The sequence below is a fragment of the Alligator mississippiensis genome, chromosome 6 (genome assembly GCF_030867095.1).
Source record: "Alligator mississippiensis isolate rAllMis1 chromosome 6, rAllMis1, whole genome shotgun sequence".
Classification (NCBI taxonomy): domain Eukaryota; kingdom Metazoa; phylum Chordata; order Crocodylia; family Alligatoridae; genus Alligator; species Alligator mississippiensis.
Window position 1 is genome coordinate 34094433 of NC_081829.1, and position 22309 is coordinate 34116741.

Here is a 22309-nt window from a genome sequence, read left to right on the forward strand (position 1 = left end):
ATTCAGCCCTCTCTCTTACAGGCTGGCTTGGTTACTCCAAGTCTCTAACCCTCTCAGCCCTGTCCTTGTAGGCCAGTGTTTTCCAACCTATTTAAGTAGGAGATCACCTTTGGCATTTAAAAGTAACCCAAGATCTACCATGCACTGCCACCCCCTTCCCCCCACCCAGAAGGTAAGTCTCGGGGGGGGGGGGCAGATCAAGGCAGAGGGCGAAAAAATTGTTTGGGGGCGCGCCTCCCCAGCAGGTAAATCCCACCTGGCCAGGGCCCCACTCAACTTACCCCTGCTCTTGCCTCTGCAGCACTGTCCCTTACCACGGGGACCTTGATCTAGCCCCCGCTCCTTCTCTCCCCCATGGACTGACCTGCTGGGCTGGGGAGCACACGTGCATGCATGCAGGCACTCATCTCTCCACCCCAGCCTTGGATCAACTCCAAGAGGCTCCAAGATCTACCACAGAGACTCCAAGATCTACCAGGGGATTGAGATCCACTGGTTGGTGACCACTGCCCTAAGCTGTAGATCCCACCTGGGTCCCCAGGAATCTCCTCCTCCCTAATAGTTCCCACACTAAACCTCCAGGTGGTTCAGATGGCTCTCAGGAGCTGCGATCTTCTGGCTGGTAGGTGTTGCTCCTACAGCTCCCCAGATGTCAGCCATTTTGTTCTTCTAGCCTGGGCTTATGTCCTGACCCAGCCCAGCTCTCCTCCTTTCCCACCATGTGGCCCTCCTAACCAGCCTCAGGTGTCAGCCCCCAAGTCTGCTGACTCAATGATTAGGCCTGGCCGCGCCTGCCAAAGGTTCCATAGGCCTGCCTGATTCCTTGAAGTGGCAGGTATCCCCAGTGCCCTGTTATAGTTACCCTACATCTGGATAACATAGGGGCAAAGGCAAATTCACAGAGGGATCCAGCCACTTCACCCTGAGAACTGGCAGCTGAGGCCATTGAGAGCTCTGGTCTCAGCTGCCAGGTGCATGCACTGGACACGTGCCCTTTTGCACCATCCTGAAATCACTGTTGTATAAGGGCATAGTTAAAGTCCCTCCTCATTTTTCCTTGTTCAGAAGAGAACTATTTTTTTAACTGAAAGCTGTGGCCCTTAGATCTCTTCTAGAAGTTTCTTTATTAGATTTTTATAAAATTCTTAACATTTATATTTATGGTGCCAAGTAAGTTAAATGAATTAACTTTCCTAGTCTCTTGGCAGAGAGCATTACAAGAATTTTCCATTCCTATTGCAATCTTTGTCATGAGGCTCATTTATCTGAATCTTAAAATCATATCTCATAAAAAAATGTATGCCATGTGCTAATGTCTGCCTTCATGATCTATTTTCATTAGCTGTCTGTTCTGGTAGTCTCAGAGCAACTTGTACTGCAAGAGAATTTTGATAGCCATCCAACTGAAATAAAGAACATTCAAGGGGTCAGAATGTTTCATAAAATGAATTACCTTGCTATTGAATTTGCATAATTATTTTTAACAGGAATAGAAAAGACTGTATTGTTCCTGTGAGATTATTAGAGATAAGCCTGAGCCGCAAAGTTGAAATCCAGATAAATATCTGTCAAAGATTTGAAGGTGCCTGGATCTTGGCATTAAGCATTATGCTCAGGCTTGGTATTTCTCAATATTCTCCTTTGCTGGAGAGAAACAGAGGCAGCTACACAATGCTGAATGCCAAAACTTTAATATTTTGAGTATAAATGACCAGACAACAGGGGCTTACACTTTCACATTGCTGTATGTGTGTAATATATCATGACTAGTAGGATATTAACCATGGGATAAAGTAATAATCCCGTTCACATTACTGTAACACTATTGTAAATATAGATGAAGTCTCTGACTAAACTACAATAATAGAGTAGCTAATTCAGAGAGTTCAACCAATCGAGTCAAGAATTTCACCTCAATGTTTGATCTTTCCTATGACTTACTCTTTCATTTCCAAATGAGGGAAACTTGGCGTCTACTCACTATTCATCATGAAGATGAAGTGATTTCTTTACCGTGGTGGTGTGTTTGATGTGTTTATTCATCTGGTGCATAGTGAGAAATCTCTGTGGGAAGTTATTTGCTGTTAGTCTGATCCTGGGGTGGTAAGGATTCTAAAAGGCGTTACATCCAGTTGCAATCCCCCACAAAATCATTGGTGGAACATTTTCCTGGAGAAAATAAACAGAATCTAAGAATGGGGAAAAAAATCTAATTGTTTTTTGCTGGCTGATGTGTTGGCTACAATTAGTTCTTAACAGTTGCTTACTGAAGTGATTTGTGAGACAGGATTGTCAGTGTTAGCGCATCTTCTTTGGGAATCTGTGAAAACATCTTTTGGATACTTCCTGCTTCATGAGTCTAATTTGGATTCTTTCATTTGGGGCAAGTGCAGATTTATGTCATGGGGAAGACAGACGGCAGTTCATTGTGGTCTGGCAGCAACAGAAACATTGTCAGGAGCATGTGACCTGTTTTATCCTGATGCAGTTGGAAATTAGGGCTGCGTGAAATTTCAGCAGCTGTTTTGTTTCGGAGGTGTTTCAGGCTGTTTTGGCACTCAAAGTGCCAAATACGAATCAAAACAGAAGGCTCTGAAACATTTCAGAAATGTTTCAGAGAATTTCAGAGTTTCAGAGCTGGGTTTGCAGGGAAACAAAAACCAAGAAGAGGGAGGGGAGGACTGCTCTGATATTGACATCTAGCTCCTGGTTCGATTCCCCACCTATCTGATTGCTTCCCCCAGCTCTTCCTGGGGAGCATGGGCCCCCAATCTGTGAGCAGGGTTACAGCAAGCTGCCACTGCAGGCTGGGGTCAGTGGCAGCCACTTGGCGTCACCGGCGCTGAGTGCCAGGAAGACTGTGGTGCTGCTGCTGGCCTCAGCCTACAGCGGCAGCCTGCTAAACCAGGCACGCAGATCCAGGGGCCTGCGCCCCCCAGGAAGAGCTGAGGGAATGATCACAGAGCTGGTGAATCGAACCAGGGGCTGGGTAATCAAACTGGGAGCTAGGGAATCGAACCAGGGGCTGGGTAATCAAACTGGGAGCTAGGGAATCGAACCAGGGGCTGGGTAATCAAACTGGGAGCTAGGGAATGGAACTGGGAGCTGGGGAATCGAGCTGGGGGCTGGGGGAATGTTCAGATCCCTGAACATTCCCCCAGTTCCTGGTTTCATTCCCCAGCTCCCCGATCTTTCCCCCAGCTCTCTGATTGCTTACCCCAGCTCTTCCTGTGGGGCGTGGGCCCCCAGATGATGCAGGATGACAGCAGGCTACCACTGCCAGGTGGTGATGGTGGCAGCTCTGGGCTATTTCCCCAGCCAGCAGCAGCAGCAGCAGCCTGATGAAACCCCACATGCAGATCCGGGGGCCATGCCCCGCCTTGAAAGAGCTGGGGGAATGATTAGAGAACTAGGGAATTGAACCTGGAGCTCTGGCTAACAGGTGGATCTGTCCCAGCTCCAGGACAGTGCGCAGGTGCCCTGCCAAGCCATGCTGCACCCGCATCATGGGGCAGCTGCTGCACAGATGCTGGGGGGAGAGGGGGGAATCCCTGCTGCCCCCCACTGCCCTGCGCTGCATGGAGGGGCTCTGCCACGAGCCCTCAGAGGCCCCAGTTGCTGCTGCCAGAGCCAGTGAATGCAGGTCTTTTTTTTCTTAAAGCTCCACACTCACCGGCTGCGGAGCATATGGATGACAGCTTGCTGTGGCTGCTGGCTGGGGCCAGCACCAGCACCTGAGTCTGCCTGGCGCAGCTTGCGCTGAGCACTGGAAAGAACCCAGTGCTGGCCCCAGCTGGCAGCAGCAGTCTGCTATCATCTTGCACACTGATCCAGGGGCCCGCGCCCCCAGGAAGGCTGTGCCAGACTCTTCCTGGGGGGAGTAGGCCCCCAGATCTGCACACAGGATTACAACATGTTGCCACTGCTGGCAAGTGATACTAGTTTTGCTTTGAAAAGTTTGAGGTGCATTTTCACAGAAATCCCAGCACCTGTCTCCTTGAAACTTGGCAGGCTTCATGCCCTCAGAAGGGGCTACTATCCCTGCAACTTTCATCTGAATCAGGCAAGAAATGACAAAGTTATAGGCATTTTAGTGATTCTCCATTATAGCCTATGGCTGAAACAGCATTGAAACTCTGAAACCGGTTAAGCCGAATCGAAACAGGACAGTGATCCGAAATACCAAAACGAATCACTTTCCCTCCAAAATGCCGAATCCAAAACCGAAATGAAACATAGCCATTTCGCACAGCCCTATTGGAAATGTCTTACAGATTCCAGATGTTTTGATATTCTATAACAATAATAACAAAAATCTGACAGGCCCTTCCTGTTTACTTTGACATTGAGGTAAGATAATAAACAACAGCAAAATAAAGTCAGGGCCAGATCCAGGGAAAAGTTAATTTCATGAGCCCTGGATCACAGGGCACATGGAACCTCCTTGATTATCCTATGCTTTGGAAGATCTCCCCCATTTAGATGGAGAAATGCCACTTCTTTAGCAGTCAACCATAGTATTCTACAGCTGTTCTCTTCCTAAATCAGTCTTGTTCACTGATGACCAGATTGTGGTCTCCTCACTTGTGCTGAATCCACCTCCGCCAGAAGCTCACCTTGAATGTCAATGGGAATACATGTTGCATAAGATATTCAGTCTGGATAAAGTGATTACAATCCAGGCCTAAGTTTTTTCCACTTCGTCAAATATGCTCCCTGATACCCAGCATGCAGCTAGTTTTTTGCTTTAGTAGCTTTCTTTCCTTCCTCCCCACAAGGCCCCTAGCAAATGAGGAGCAGATTCTTCCCTGGCATGACCGAAAGCAGTAGGCTACAGCCCACATTTTTGGAGTACCTCAGAAATAATACTTTAAAACTGAGAGAAAGTATTTGTGGTGTTCAGATGGAGTCATTTGCTATAATGGGGATTAACAGCTAGCAGGCAGGTCTAGGGCATATGAAAAAGGATGTGAATAATGCCCCTGTGGGTAAGTCTTTGAGGAAAAGTATATATTTACATCATATATTCCTTATCTTCAGGGTATTCGATAGCTAGAATTGAGCACATCTAAAAGAACCCAGCTAAGGCTCTGAGATGAAGACCATGATCAATAGCCCCACTCCCATAACGTAATGGAATTTTCTTTCAGATTCAACCATATAGGAGATAGAACTTGTCTGGAGGATTGTCCAAGACTGTGGAAAACATATCCATATCAACTAAAGGTCATCTCTAACAGATGTTAAGCAGTGGGAATGCATGAAATAAAAGCCTTCCAAATTAAAACCCTGCACTGTGCTCACACATTTTCCTCTGGGGGAGAGGATCAAGTAAAGAACAAACCACTTATAGCAGATGTCAGTTTCAACATTTAATTCATTACTGTAGGGCACTTAGATACTATGGCATGAGAACAGCACAAGGACCTCATTATAATAGAACAGACTGTATAATATCTTTTATATTTGTGCCATTTCTTGACCACTTGAATGATGTTTTTGCTGTTAGATAGGGATAAGAGCAAACCTAACCAGAGGCACAGAATCATAGATTTAAAGGGTTGGAAGGGACAACATCATGGATTACCTAGTCCAACCCTTTGCACAGATGCAGGATTCACTCTTTGTAACCCTCCCAGATAAATACTTCTCCAGCCTCTTCTTGAGAACCTCCAAATGAGGAGATTCCATAACTTCCATGGGTAGCTTGTTCCATTGTCATATTGGTCTTAGAGTTGTGAAGATTATCTTGAGATTTGATCCAAGTCTGCTTTGCTGCAGTTTGAGTCAATTGCTCTGTGTCCTGCCCTTTATAGGGAGAGAAAAATTCTTCATCTTATTTACAGTAGTTTATCAAATACATGAAAACTGCTACCCTTAATCTCCTTTTCTCCAAACTAAATGTATCTATTTCTGTCAACCTTTTCTCAGACAGATTGCATTCCAACCCCTTTGTTACAGTTGTTTACCTCTGGGTTCTGTATTGTTTCTCTACATTTTTAAAATGTGAAAGGGAAAGGACACAGAATTCCAGCATAGGTCTGTACTACCACCTCGTGTATTCAGTGCTTCTATTAATGCATCCAATATGTGATTTTTTTTTGTAACATCATCACATTGCTGACTTCTGTAGGGTTAGTGGCCTACTGTAACTGTTCTCAGCTGAACCACTGCCAAGTCAGTCATTCTGTACATGCCCATTGATTTTTCTTCTGTATGTTGAATTTCATGTTATCTATAGCACAGGTTATCAAGATTCCTTTGAATTGTAATCCTATCCTTCCAAGTGTTTGTCACCTGAAGATTTGGCCAACATGCTCTGTATCTCTATTCCAGTCATTAACAAAATGTTCAAGAACTGGACCCAAAACAAAATTGTGACCGAACATTTCAGACACACCTGCTCTTCTGATGTTGATCCACAAATAGATTTTTTATTCTTTGTTTCAAGTTATTCAATTAGTTGTACATCCATCTAATAGTATTTCTATCTAGTCCATTTTTCTCCAGTTATACTTACGAGAATTGAACGTGGCATATGTCAAAAGACTTAACTAAAGTCCAACTATATTATATTGACATTTCCCTTATCTACCAACCCAGTTACCCTGTCCAAAAAAGGAAATGAACTTGGCTTGTTATGATTTTTCTAACAATCCATGTTGGTTGATAGTGATACTGACTCTCTATCCTTGGAGTTTTTTAAGACCCAACTACACAAAACCTTGTCTGGGATGGTTCTGCTTTGAGCAAGGGGTTGGACTAGATGACCTCCTGAGGTCCCTTCTAACCCTAGTTTTCTATGATTTTATGATAGCCCTGTCATCCTTTAGAAATGTTCCCATTGTGCCCTCTTCTTGCTCCAAAACAAAGAATATATTTATGCACTTATAAAAATGCAGCTGTCATTGACAGGCTGGCCCTGATCATGCTTGCTGAAGAATAGTATTATAATTAGACATCTGTGATACAGTACAGATGTAGTTAAGAATGCACTGTATAATTTAATTGAGAGTGGGAATCCTTGAATTACCCATAATATTCCTTTTAGTCTAGGTTGCATGTTTTATATTGCATATTTCATTCATATAAACCTCATATGCCTCATACAGCATTGACTAGAGTGAGGTCAGAGTGTAAATAAAATCAAATGACCTAACACAGAAGGAAAAAGCAATCTTTACTATCAGGCTCTCTAAGGCTTTGTTACCCATCAACAGCTTGTCAGTATGTCGGTGTTCAAAAAATCCCAGTTGGCACAGTGAAGAGAAAATACATTTGGTCCTGTATGTTTGCTAGTGAATTCTTTTCCACACCACGAAAACCACAGTATAAACTAATATGATTGGCAGCATCAGAAGAGAACCATGACTAGGAAGGCAAGGAGCTTTGAGGTCCACATTGAGGCGTGCTGGCAGTTTGGCAAAGAAGCCATTTCTGTGGCACTCATCCTAAATTCTGTTTAAAGTTTTACATGACATGTGCAAACCTTGGCTAGGAACAGGCATTCAAAAAGCCTGAGCCTGAATTGATTCAATCTTTGCAGGTTAGTCTAACCTGCCTAGTCTGAACCAGTTTGCAACTTCACGGACATTCCCTCTGGACTGAAGAAATGCAGGCACATGCCTGCAGTGGCTCAGGCTAGAAGCTGAGGGGCACTAGAGCAGTCCTCCCTTCCATCCACAGTGCTGAGCTTGTTGTGGGGTGGCCAGGCCCTGGCAGGATGCTCTGATTAGGAAGGGGTGTAAACCAGCACCCTGCCTGCATCATCCCAGGCTTTTCCCCTTGCTGCTCAAGGGGTGGAAGTGTTGCCAGACCTCAGACTTCAATTAGCAGTCTCAGCCAAAGCGGGGGTGTGCAGTGCATGCATCTGTTGATGATACTGAGCTTTTCAATCTTCCTCTCCCTGCTTCTTCATACTGTCTGCAAACCTGACAGCTGCTAGAGCCAGTAGGGGGCTGATAACATAATGTTTATCAGCCCATCAACAAAACAAAAACCTTCCTCATTAGCTAAAGGTCTTCTTAAACAGCTTTTTCCAAGGTAGAAACAAAGGGACATTACCAGCTGACCTGTTGATTAGCTTCAAAAAATGGACTCTGTTCTGTCTGCCTGTCCCAGTGAAATTGGAGACACACACACACAGACACCTCTCAGCATTAGCTAGCATACCATATGCCTAGGGTCCATGGGGCTCAGGTCTGTGCTGTGGAAGAGGGGAGGGAGGGAAGGGGGAACCCTGCTTGAGTAGTTGGGGGGGGGGAGAGAGAGGCAGGGGGAAGCAAGGCAGACCCTGCTGTGCCTGCAGTCTCTGCTGGAGCTCTGGCTAGGGAACAGAGGGGCAGGGCCAGCCCTATTTTCTGGAGCAGACAGCACAGCCCAGGGCTGCAAAGTATCTGGTATGCTGGGGGATTCTGGTTTAACTTAAAACAGGAAGAGGTCTGGGACAGACATTGAGTAAACCAGTTTGACCCAAATCAGTTAAGTATGATACTACATTCAACCAGGTTTATCTTAAACCAGTTTCAGCCATTTTGAAATTGGTTTATGTGCACTGAACTTATGTTCTGTTACAGCTGAACTTATGTTCTGTTACAGGTTTAAACCAGTTTCTGATCACTTAAACTGGTTTATGCATAATGTGTGTCTCTAACCCTTAAATTCAACCAAACTATTAATCCAAAAAGGTGGTGATGGGGAAAGGTTGATAGGCTATCATTTACCACCTCTCCCACTCTCCCATGTTCTGGCTGTTCAGCAAAATCTTAATTCATAAGTCAAACATTTCTCTTCCTTTACAATAACTTTATATGTGCTTCTGTGAGGAGCTGTTTCCTGCCTCACATTGGGGGTGTAGAACCTGTTTTTATTGCATAGAGTTTACTCACTTCAAGCCAGGAATCATTTGGTCCTATTCAGGGCAATTTTAATAAATCCCTCTGAGCCAGGTGTGTATTTTTGTTTTAAAAAAACTACATGAGAACATCTATAACCAGAATTCCCAACCTACTTCAGATTTTTCATTTCCATGTTCTGAGTTTACAAACACATGCTGCTTTCCAGGTAGGGGTAGAATGGTATTGTGACTTGGTCATGTCTACATCAGTGCAAGACTGCACTTGGGAGTACCTCAGCAAAAGCATGGCATGCCTGCTCAACACAAAATACACCCTGTGCTGGACATATTACAGTAATCACTCCTAAGAGAGAGTATGGGGTGTACACCACTAAGTGCACAAAGGAAGCTCTATTACATACATTTTGAAGTGTGGCAGTCATGGTATGCTCTGCTGTGGCATGCTCTAGGGCAGCATTTCAAAACCCATGGGTCATGACCCAAAAGTGGTCACAAGAATATATGAAAGGGTTGTGAACAAACTTTAAAAATGGATCAACAAACTTTAAAAATGGATTCTCCTTTAAAGGAGAAAAACATTGGAAACTGGCTTTTTCATTGCAGGCTGGCAGAGTTCCAGCCTGCAAAGGGCTTCTTGGGGCCTATGCCCCATACACGCCCTCCCTACCCCACCTACCCCCTATCTGCCCCACACACTGTGGGGCTGGGGCCTGGGCACAGGGGGCAGTAGGTCAGGAGTGAGGGGCACTGGGTCAGGATTGGCCACTGATGTTTACAAATGGGTCCTGGTACAAAAAAGGTTGAGAACTATTGCTCTAGGAGAGGGGTGGGCAATTATTGCAGGTGGAGGGCCACTTACTGAGTTTTGGCAAGCCACCGAGGGCCACAAGGGTGGCTTCGCACCATGACAAGGTGCCCTACCCCCTGGTCACCATCTTGGGACTAGAAGTCCCACCCCCTAACCCCTGACCTTTGCCACCAGAAGTCCCTCCCCTTGCCCCCAGTAAGTACTCCTTTCAGCAAGGGTTTGCCATCTTAGAACCAGAGAAATACCAAATTATATTCTAAAAATCAAACATCTATTACAACATTCATTAATTTGATTTTAAAAAATATTTTTGTCCTGGTTTATAAGTGTTTGTGTAATGTACATAGAGGTGATTGCATAATAGCTTAAAATGAAGTCCTACTTTTGTATGCTATGGAAGGGTGTGGGGGGTGGGTATAGGTTTGTGGGGGGTGGGTATGTGGCATGTGGGGAAGGGTGTGGGTGTGTGTGTGGGGTTGTGGAGGGATAGGTGTGGGGGGCGTGTACACGTGGGGTGTGGGAGTATGTGGGTGTGTAGGGTGTGAATGGGTATGAGGTTTGTGGGGGGCTGTGAGTGTGTGGGGGGAGGGTGGCTGGGGAGGGTTGTGGCATGTGTGAAGGGTGAGGATTTTCCCACAGCCTGCCCCCCTCCCCGCGGCAGGCAGAGCCCCTACCAGCGCTCTTCTAGGCTCAGGCTCCATGCTCCTGCAACTCCTGCCCCTGGAGCATCAACGCAGCCCCATGCTGCTGCTCACCACCACTTCCCCCTCCCCACCCATCTGCCACCACTGCCTTTCTGCCGCTTCCCTGTCGCGTCCCGTCCCCCTCCCCTGCCAGCTTGCAGCTCCAGCACCATGTCTCAGCTGCATGGCTGAGACTGCAGGACACAGCAGGAGCTGAGCCAGCCTGGCCAGCAACGCAGGGAGCCAGCAGAGAATTGCAGGGGCCAGGCTGGCTCCGGCTGTGTCCTGTGGCCCAATGCTGCAGCCAGGATCCACGTTGTACCAGAGTAACTGGTGGGTGCAGGGGGAACGTGGAGGGGAGCAGTGACAGTGGTGGGTAAATGGCTACAGCAGGCGGGGGGCAAGTGGGAGCCAGCGAATGCATGGGAGTGTAGCGATAGCTGGGCAGGAGCGAGGGGCCCTCACTGGTGTCCCAGGGCCAGCACCGACAGGGACCAGAGTGGGGAGTCAGGAGTGTGGGGGTGGGGGCTGGCAGGGATCTATGGAGCCAGGACAGGCTGCACCAGAAGGGAGAGGGGGAACCAGCCCAGCTCCAGCCCCTGCCAGCCTGGGCTCCACGCTCCTCCCGCCCCACCCTGGGTCTCACCGGCCCTGGCCCTGGTGCACTGGCATGGGCCCCACGCTGCCACCCAACTGTTGCTGCGCTTCGCACGCCTGCTTGCTCCCACTGCCCCCCACCTGCTGCCGCTTTCAGCACTTCCCTGCCTGCAGCTGCCACCACTCCTATCTACCCCAAGCTAGCTGCTCTGGCACCATGTGGCTCCCAGCTGCAGGCTGGGACCACAGCAGCCAGCTTGACCTAGTCCTGAGGACTGAGGTGATTTAGCTGATTTAGGTAAAACCGGTTTATGGAACTTCTGTCCCAGATCCCTTCCTGGTTCAAGCTGACTCACAGATCCCCAGCATCCCAGGAGGCTTTGCAGCCCTGTGCTTTTCTGTCTGCTGCAGTAGAGCAGGGACTGTCCTGCTCCTCTGCTCCCTAACCTGTTTCCTGCCTGCATCTGTCAACCCATGGGGATGGGGTGTAGGGAAACGGATTCCCAGATACACCTAGCCCAGGCCTACACAGCGTGTGGGGAAGGGAAAGCCCCTGTGGTAACGGTTTTTTCCCTCTCCACAGCCCTCCCCCACTGGGGGCAGCCTGGAAGCAGGGGAAATTCCCCACTCCCCCTCCCCTGCAGAGCTGCTTGCCTCAGGTGCTGCCACAGGAGGGAGGGGGAAGAAGTCCCTAGGGCTAAGGACACCAGGGAGCCTCTGCCTTGGGTGGCTTCCCCCAGGGTCCCCCAGCCCGAGGCAGCCTCATGGAGCAGAGGGGAATTCCCCCACTCCCCCACAGCTGCTTGCCTCAGACTCGCAGCGGCTGAGGCAAGCAGCCACGGGAAAGTGAGAGGGAGAGAATTCCCCTTGGCTCCCCAGGGCTGCCTAGGCTGGGAAACCCAGGCTGGGGGAAACCCCTTGAGAGGGAGGCTTCTCCAAGGTGAGCTAGCACCTGGACAGGGGGTTCCTCAACCTCCTGTTGCGGGACAGCAGGGGTTGGGGGCATATGCTGGGGAGTCAATCAAGGATGGCCCAACTTGGCCAGCAGGTTGGGAGACGTACTCTACCACCCCACCCCCTCCCACACACACATATACACACTTGCAAGAGCTAGCAGGCTAGGAGATGAGTTCTAGCACCCCCAGCCAACTGGCCTAGATTACTGCAGGCCTCCCCCTTCCTTTCTGAATTGAAAACTAAATGTCAGTTTAGTTGGTTATCTGTGTAGTTTATGCAACTTGGAGGAAGCTGCCTAGATTGAATTAATTCTTCCTCTGGCTTTTTGACTATCTGTACTTAGCCATAATGCCAGATCACATTTCTTCCACCTCCCTGGAGAACATCTGTCCAAACTTCCTTTGACACTTCCTTTAAGAAAGCAGACAAGACTCCAGAAAAACTTGCAGCCAAGACTCCTGAGAAGACTCCAGCCAAGAACTCATCAAAAAATCCAACCAAGAGCCCTTCAAAAAGTCCAGCAAAGTCATCTCAAAGAAGTCCTTCCAAATCAATATGATTGCTATTTACAATATAAATACATTAATGTAGCTATATTACTCATCTATAATTGAATGAGTACAAAATTCTGGGTTATTTTTGGTGAAAACAGGGTATCAGGCCTTGGTTCAGGAATCAATCCCCTATTTATAACATTGTTTCCTATGGGAAAATCAGTTCCAAGTTACAACATTTCGACATAAGACTCAGTTTTCAGGAACCAATTGTTTTGGAAGTTCGAGGACTACCCGTAGTAGAAGAATATTTTGTTTAGCTGGTTTAACACTCATAAAAAGCAATTTTACTTTGATTAAAAAAAAGCAATGACAAACTACTCAAAATGGTCACTAAAGTTTTTACCCTCACTGAAAGGTGGGTCTCCATTTCTAACAATACAGGTGAAGGACTTTGAGTATCATAACTACAAAGTACATGGTGGTGTTTTGCCGCCTTGTCTTAGGTGTGACCCAGATTTCATGTACACCTAAAAATTTTCCTTGCCATTCATATTTAATGTGCATATCTGCCACCACGAAATATACTTATGGTTGCCTCACCCATTCTAGAATTCAAGAATCAAGCAGTTAACAACTATTTTATGCTCCAAAGAAGTATAAAAATGAAGTCATGTTCAGAATAAGAGAGTGAGGAGTCCTAGAAGTGTATAATAAAACTGGTTTATTTCATGTTGAATGATGGCAAACCACGTTCAATGAAAATGAGATCAAGCCTATGTAAGAATAAGCTATTACCAGGGTTTGGACACTCCGTTTCCAAATGACTGCTTTGGTCTTTGCTTTTATTTCAAAATTTTATGCTGAGAAATATGAACTTAGAAAGTGAGGCATGAGGATTTTTGAGGTAACAGGCTGAAAAGTAATTTTTTTTTGTCTCATTCCTTCCTTTAAAGAATTAACTCCATATAGCAGCAATCTGAATGGTATTTTAAAAATTTCTACTTAACAGGAATTCCCATGTGATCCCAACATGTTCACTGGTGCTTTAATGTGTTCAGTGAATCCTTTCAAGTGCTATACGAATGGCCAGTCCAATATGTAAAAAGTTAGACTTTCGTTATCCATATCTTTTCCTCAATACCACAGCATATTTTAGCCCTGAAGAGCTACATATTTGAGACTGAGAAGGTGTCTGTCTCCTTTCGGTCAGGTCACACAATACATACAAGTAAAGTAAGATAGTATTGTACAGGGTATGTGTGAAAGTGAGGCAAATGCTCCCAGAGCTTGAGGGAACCAATCCTGCCCCTCAAGCCCATGAAACCCTTGCCCCAGGAGCCTGGAGAGCCCAGCCAGCCCCATGCTGCCTGAGCTCTTCTGCCATGAACAAACAAGTGTGGGTCACAGTAAAGTAATCGAATTGAATACTACCTTCTGTCATTTGAGCATTTGTGGCATGACAAAAGGTATGGTTATCTGTTTGCTTTCACTTTGTGCCACCACAGAAAATGTGTACGGTGGCACAAAAGTGATGTCTGTTTCCACCCCTAGAGCAGAAAGATTCCAAGAGAAGTGAATTAGCAACAGTGGAAGCGACAGGCAGGTCCAATAAACAGGCACTTTTTCAGTACATATTACAGGAAGGTTTCATGGTGACTTAAAGGAGAGCACAGCCTCTAGGAGACAGAAGAGAGAAAGACAAAGTAACTGCTCAAAACTTTGGAAGCAAAGGGAAGATGAGATAGGGAAACAAGTAAGGCCAAATGAAGGATTCTGTTTTGAAGAAATGTGGAAACCATAGCATTTAGGGACTGCAGGATCCAGAAGCTTTTAACTTAGACTGATCATCTTGGCTTTGTAAAGGTATGTTATGGCTAAGATGGAAATACCTCTGTTGTCAGAGAATGTTGCCATCTTTCTAAGAATGTTCCTAAATCTTTTCCCAGGTCACCTGCATTGGAGAGACTAGAGACAAAATCCATACAGTACAACTAAGAAATGCTCTCTTGGATCGCTACCCGGAGATGAAGTGGACAGAACGGTGATCAACAAAGCACTGTGGAAAGTGCTACCGTCTTTTAACAAGCACTTTATAGAGAATTGAAACTTGAGGCAATAACAAATATTACCTTTCAGAACTAAACAGTTAGCAAATAGCTGCAGGATTGATTGATTGATTGATCTATTTCGGTGCTCAGAATACAATGGCTCAAATCATTAGATTAGCTATGGGAAAGCTTCATAGTTCCTGCTTGAGTTGGAATTCAAGAATAAGTTATGAAATGGCTGTTTGGTTTTTCACTGGCATGTAGACCCCTGTGGTAAGTAGAAAGAAAGAGGGCATTTTTCTTGAGATCTTATTATAGTTTTCTCATCCTCCTTCTTTTAATGCCTTCAGTTTTCATGTGTGTTGTGTCCTCCTTTGCTGGCATGCTCGCTTTACATTTTCCAAGCCAGAAACAGCACCTCATTTGCTGAGTCTGCCTTTATAATTACATATCTACATTTATGTCAGCACAACATCTTCACTTTCAGGCAAGGAAAAATATGGTTAATGAAGCACACTAGATAAAAAAATACATCTTGGAAAGGAAAAGCCAATGTTGAATTTTTTCCTATGGGAAGATTATAATGTTTATAGAAATATGGCTTCCAGAAATGTTGCAATTATAAAAAACTTATTTTAATGTTATTAATCCTCATGTTTATCAAACAAATGTAAATGTTTTTCTTCCCCACCCTTTGGAAACTCACCAGTACAAGCCACATATAAAATAGATATTTCACTTTTAGAGAGGGTCTTCACCTTCACTGAATTTTGTAATCAGAAGTCAGGTTAATCTTAGCTTGCCCAAAACAAAGCAATGTTAGAAATAATATATATGTTCAAATATGGCTAGTTAATAAACAAAGAGAGCTATAGAAGAAGAGGAAGCATGAATCTTAAGAAACTGCTAATGCAATTCAGAAGGAGCATATTGACTTGAATGTCCCTGAGAACCAATAATTGCACTGTAAGCAGAGACCTATTAATAAGTTAACACTATAGGGTAGGGAAAGACCTTGGCAAAAGCTTGGGCCCATTGCTGAGTCTTAAGTAGCCCAGTTGCCTGTGTAGTTGGATGAGATTCAATTTTAGGTCAGGTATAATGGATTCAATAAAATCACTCTAATGGCCAGATTTCAACAGGACTGACCCAAGATTTGAATGGGGGTACTTCAATTAATTCTGCCTCTGGATCCTCAAACTGGTGAGTAAGTAGGTAAAACAGAGATGTGTCTTCAGGTGTGCTATACCTACTGAAATGAATGGGATTCTTCAGTAGGACTTCAAGTAATTAGAGCTCCCTAGTGCAGGATTTGGGTTCCCTTATTAGGCACCCATGTAACTGGACTTCAGATTCATGTTTCCTATGACTGTGGAAGAAGATTGGATTAAAAGCCTGTAATGACCTTAAATAATTCCAAATTACTATTAAAATATACAAAATCCTCCTTTTTTCCCCCCCAAGAGTGATGCCCTTGCCAACTAGTGTGGTATTAATGGGGTGTAATTCCATGCACCTCTAAAAACACAGCACAGAACTCAGCCAGGAGAAAGGTCTCTGTTGGCTTTCAACTATCCGTCTTTACATTTTTGAGGAGCGCTGACAGCCAGAGGGGGCCCATTCTCCAGCAGAACCAATCTGGGGGCCTATCCTAAGGCTGAGCAGCCTAACAAGGGATGTTCCATGGACTGTAGGGCTGCCTGACATGCTGGTAGTCCTCTCCTAATAGCACCTCTGGCTGCCTATTCACATGCTCGGAGATGGGGAGGTGGGGGGGCGGGGCATTTTAATTACAGTGGTTCGCAGAGAGCTGCTCTAATTAAAATGCTGCAGCACTATGTGTATTAAGACCCTGCACATTTAAAAATGGCTGTGGAATGCTTTAAATAAAGCTCATTCAATAAAGCGCCCCATGTCCATTTTGAATTAGAGGGGGACTTAATACATGTGATGCTGTGACAATGCTAGAGCATTCAAATTAGAGCGTCGGAGCACGTCTATAGGCAGCCTGATTCCGGCCCTCTCAGAGCCTGTGGAGAGCAGTCTCATAGCTGTCTCTGTAGTGTCTGCAGAGCCTTTTTAGGGATCCCTTAAATTACTTGGGCCATAAGGAAGCCAGAGCAGGAGGAAAGATCTCACCCATGGCATTTAAAGCACGAGAAGTTCAGTGTTTCATTATTTTTGTAAGAACCATATTTATGTGCATATAAAACTAAAAATTACTGAAGTACTAAGGATTAGTGTCCTGCACTTTTTGCTGGCTTTCAGAGGTGAGTACATAGCAACAAAGGGTTTACATGCTTGAATTTATCTGTCTGTAAATCACAAGCTGTTATATACGACTCCTTTTCACTGGTCAAAAAAATCTCAAACCATTTAAGGAGACTTACATTATACCAGTTCCTCTCTATTTGTACACCTGGGACTTCCATCGCTAGATGACAAAGACCAGTAGACACTGAAGGACAGAAACTCAAATAAGGAACAACTCATTTAAGCTGGCAGAACTCAGTTGCATGTCTGCTATGAGCAGGAAGTGTAGTCCTATGGCCAATGCTTTTAATGGCTGCTGTGTGTGACTGAGTTTTTTGGAGCCAGTCTGAGATATCCAGTCTGTGTACCACACCGGTGGAAACTGCAGGTGTCCAGGATCTCTGAAAAACAAGATGAAGGGTTGTCAGTGGTCATTAGGCAGCCAAAAACAGAGTGACTGCCTTTGAAAATGGTTGTACATTTACTAGACTGCAAGTATCTGAAAAGTAGTTAATATAGGACACATATAATAAAATCAGTGTGCATTTAATGCGTCGTACTCGACATAAATAGTCATTAACATACAATATTTGTTATAGTTCTTTATCAGTAGGTTTCCTTATTTGTTAAATATTGTGATACCAGAGAGGATATCTGTTCTGAAGTGTTTTCTTTCACTACTAAGCTGAAATGGATATGAAGGAAAAAGGCATTCTGAATACTTAGATCAATGAATGCAACAGAAGAAAAAAGTAATTAAGTGTCTCTGCAATCATATTTTTGTATTATAGACGATAATGGGACTATGCCAATGCAATGTCTAATTTATATATTAAAAAATTCTCAATTCATAGTGTTTTAATGTGATTTTTTTTAAGTATCCTAAGTGACCTTTGCCTAAAACAAGTTTTGCAAAAAGTTCCACAAAATGTGAAATAAGAAATATATATCCTTCCAAGGCATCTGTTTACTTTTTTAAGCATGTAGCTAAAATCAGACTGGGCAACCCAATAACAAAAGATGATTCACTTTCTAATATGTTGTTAGGAATATCCCCCCCTTCCACGCACCATCAAGCAACATCAGGATTGCTGAGCTGTGGGCATAGGGCAGGGGTGGGCAAAATGCAGCCCACAGGCCAGATGCGACCTGCCAGGCCATTCTATCCGGCCCGCGGGGCCCCTAAAAATGTTAGAAAATTAATGTTTATCTGCCCCTGGCTGCCTATCATGTGGCCCTCGATGGCTTGCCAAAACTCAGGAAGCAGCCCTCCGCCCAAAATAATTGCCTGCCCTTAGCATAGGGTGTCCTTTAAGCATTCTGGAAGAATTCAGGCTGAGTCCACCAATATGCCTCTGGGGACCAGAACATGCTCCCCATGTGCAAAGATTCATTTCTTGAACAGAAGCCAGTTCTCTGCCTGCAAGAATTAACCACAAACAGTCCCAGGCCTGGCATAACTCCAAGAATGCTTCACCTTCCCATATACAGGTGACACTGCCTTTTTAAATGAAATTCTTGCTCTCCTGGCAAAATGTCAGACACAAAAAGGAGAGAAATGAGTCGATGTTTTTCTCATTTGGCATCGCACTAATTAAGAATAAAAAGGGCCACTGGAGAACAGGCATATTTTTCTATTTCTGTAAATGGAAGGAGAACTTTAAAGGTAGAGTTAGAGTGTCCATAGTTCCTTTTCCAAAATGTATCAAGTAGATTAGGTATCTGCTAAAATCTACTGCTATATCCACAGAGCAAGGACTATCGTCTAGTGCCATGGTTCTTAACCTTTTCAGACTCCAGGCCCCTCTCCATAACATTTTTTAGCAACACCTTCCACAGGTGTGGATGGAGGAAGCTCTTCCTTTTCCCCTTGCAAGGGAGACATACTCCCCTGCCTTTGTCTCAGCACATAAAGCCTAGGGCATGCAACAGGAAGTGCATTAGCAGGGGTGGCACTTACTTCACCCTGTCCACAATGGTGTTATGCCTGTCTGGCTAACAGATGGGCCAGGAGTAGCAAACCTCTAGGCAGCCTGTCTTTTCAGGTCAGGCTGCAGCAGGAATATCCCCTCCTGCCTCAGCCACTTCCTGATCCAGCTCTCCATAGCATCTCCCCAAAACAGAGGCATGTCAGGGAAGTTCCTCCTGGTACCCTTAGAAGGATCTCTAACAACCCAGTTTTGAATCACTGGACTATTAGTTAGAACGCAAGACTAAGACAGTGATGTTCAACCTTTTTTGCACTCGGGGCACCCCTTCAGAAAATGCCAGCTCTCGGCTTTCATTTCTTTCTTGACTATAGAAAAATAATTGAGCAATTCTTTTGTTATGAAGAACTTGGAAAGGCTACAACAGGTCAGGCTGTTTTTGATGCTATGGATTCCTATTTGAAATCTCTGGGCAATAGTACATGCCACGGCATTGAATCCTTATTAATTTAATGAGCTTTAAAAATGTTAACTTGGGTTATTTTGGTGAGTTGCGTTTGTGTTTTTATGTCACAGTCTTTCAAATGAATTAAATCCTGTGTGTAATTCCTCACAGATTTCAGCAGAGGAGCCAAATACCAGTTTACCACCAGTAATGTCTTTCCTAATAAATTACAGCAGGAGGTACATGTTCACCGGTAAACTGGCCTCCACAGTCCCTGCCCCACGCTGGGAATCTCACGTTAAGCTACCCCCCACCCTGCACGCCAGGCCACGGTTACCCCAAAACCCTGCCACTTGCACCCACCTAGGCTCAGTCCGGTGTCCCAGTAGGTGACCCAGGGTAATCCAAACAACAAGCTGTGTGAATCAACCCCTCCCCTCCCTTTCCCTTCTCCCCATGTTACAAAGTAAATCGGAGTTTAATCTAGTAAATGACATGCAAGTGTTTGTACACCTAATATTGAACAGCAACCTTAAAGGATCTCACGTTGCCGCAGGTTACTGCATCACAATGGTTGAGAATCACTGCCTTAAGAGACTACTAGCTCTTCACAGATTTACTTGGTATCCCTGAGCAGGTGTTTCTACCTTTCTGTGGACTCTATTTGTAATGTGCTCATAGCCCATTGGACATACAGGGAAGTAAGTCGTACATTAGCATTTACAGAGTCATTTTTCATTATAACACTTTGTTTTCATATGCTTATGGCTAAAATAGTTGCATGAGGCCAAAAATTTCGTGATATCTCCCTAAGCAGAGGGACAGAGAGAGACACTTAACTGGATATTCATGAGCCAGTCCAATAAAACTATGGAGAGAAAGTAAGTCTTTCCATTGGTTGTATCACATGATTATTTTTTTTATTTTTGAATTTTATTTCAGCAAAATATGGCTAACCTTTGAAATGAGGCACAGCAACACAGTCTCTAATGGGAACAAAGTTTCTAACTCTTTTCCCATAACAAACTGAATTCCAAGTTATAAATGACTGGAAATTACCTCCAGGAATTCTCTATTTAAATGTGTTTGTGTGCACTCTGTTGTAACGTGGTTCATTCTTGCCTACCTGGATGAGAAAATATATCCTTGCTGTAATTCTGTTTTAACTCACAGAGCTGTACTTATCTGTAATATCTGTGGTATGATCACAGAATACAGCTTTTGTTCATACAGTATAGTGATTCATCATCGCATATGTATCAGTCCATCCACAATGTCACTCTTCCTGTTTTAATTAGACGTATCAGATGTTCTTGGCAGCAATTCCCAAGTGCCATATCTGAGACTGTCTACCGTAGGGTAGGGTGTTTAAGCGAGGGCCATTCTCCCTTGCTCAGCATGCTGATATTTCTGTGGCAAATCCCACAATGCACTGCAATTATCCAGACACTCCGAATTGGTGCACTTTCCCCCAGTTGGTGTCTTTTTGTTGGCAGCTTTGAAAGAGACAGGGGAGAAGCAGGCATAGCTGCCAGTAGTATGAGACTGTATATCTGATAAAGGTGGCATCACAGGAAGAGCTCTGTAGCTGTCCCTATTGTCAAAGTGAATTTCAGAGGCCAGCCTCTTGAACTGTCCTAACTGCACTTGTGTTACTTAATTTTGATTAAGGGGCGGTGTGGACAGAATAAACTGATCAGTGAAACTATTTCAGTCTCCAATCCAATTTACTGAACAATTAAGTAATACCAAAACTTCAAACTGTCTATAAAGATTAGATATCCTTACGTAGGACGTCCAAATGATGCGCATTGACTCAGCTGGCAAGGCGTTGTCATGGTACTAGTGGCCACAACTGCAGTAGCTGGGTGTTGTTTGCTTCTCGGGGTTTCCAAAGGTAAGCTTCTTTGGCTATTTGTAAATTCTCACTGTCTCCGACAGCCAGAGCCGACTCGAGGTGATTTAATAATTATTCGTTCGTTGGGCGGGCTGGTGAATAGAGAGGCTGACAAAGCTTAATGGTTGTAAAACTTTACTTACGCCGCTTGTAGCTGCGACGCAGACGATCCGGTCGTCTGAACAACTATGTTAGTTGTTCCAGCTGGCAGGGCTCAGGCTAGCTCACCTGTCCACAAATCAAGCCGGCAGGGAAAGGGTACGTCTGGGATTGCGCTCGGCGACAGGGAGAAGAATCGATAGGTGATCAGTCTATCGATCAGCTCAGCTGCAAGTCAGATCTTTTTGGAAACACTCTGCACCGTGCTCAAAGTTCTCCGACTTGGGCGGAAGTCACGCGAAATTTTAAACGGCTAGCAAGCCAATTACTAGCCACCACGTAGGAATAATTTAGAACTGGCCAATAGCGGGACACAAATTTGCATTCGAATGGCGGGAACTGTCTTGCACCGGGGTTTTTCTGCTGTAACAGAAAACCTTTACTTTGCAAGAGGCTCTCATGTAGCGGGAAAATTCCATCGTACCGAGGCACCAAAATCACTGGGTTGTGACACTCACGAGTTTGTTTGTTTTTCTATATGATTGACAAGCTTCCATATGTAGTTATGCCACAGGTCCCCACCAATCACACCTTCACACAGGCTGTCCCCATGTTACTTTGTTACCTACATTCTGTCTTTCAGTGTTCTTATTGCTAAGTATGTCACCTAAGTAGGTCATCTAAGTAAGTCAGCTCCAAGCTGCTATGTGCTTACCCCACATCCAGGTCATGGCATTGGTTATGTCAAGGACTACATACCCATTGGAGGCATAATTTGTGGCTCTCTGAACTGGCAGAATTCTGGATTTGACTTCCTGTGTTGTGTTGGTGCCTTAGGATGCAAAACCTCCCTTATGAAAGAGACTGTCCTAACCAGTGAGAGACCTGCTATTGCTCTCTAAAAAATAGACAAGAGCTAATGATGCCTATTTTCTGGAAAAGCCCTCTAGACAAGTCTACAATAAGAGATATTGCATGGAGGTGTCCCGAGTAAAGTCCTGCTGCATGTATGGTAAAGGAAGCCAGCATCACAAATATAAACATGGCAGTAAGAACTGCCTGTGGGTGCTGATAAAACTCCCTTTCTCATTATTTCCCCACCCATATAAAGTCCCAAGGCTCTACAAATGTAATGCATATTATTATGGGATACGACTGGGCGGTACATATTGAGGATTATAGGCTGTACAGAAAGGACAGGGTGGGGAAGAAAGGGGGAGGGGTTGCGCTCTATGTCAAT

At 44.9% G+C, this 22309-nt stretch overlaps 1 protein-coding gene across 1 annotated transcript in view; it reads left to right on the plus strand.

Annotated features, from left to right (window-relative positions):
* Window positions 1-17551, plus strand: part of LOC102560077 (L-threonine ammonia-lyase) — a 58983-nt gene extending 41432 nt beyond the window's left edge. Inside the window, exon 11 of the mRNA XM_006264413.4 lies at window positions 14346-17551. Within this exon, the coding sequence (XP_006264475.2) occupies window positions 14346-14444 (99 nt within the window). The 3' untranslated portion in view covers window positions 14445-17551. The remainder of the gene's footprint in view (window positions 1-14345) is intronic.
* Window positions 17552-22309: the final 4758 nt, after the last annotated feature.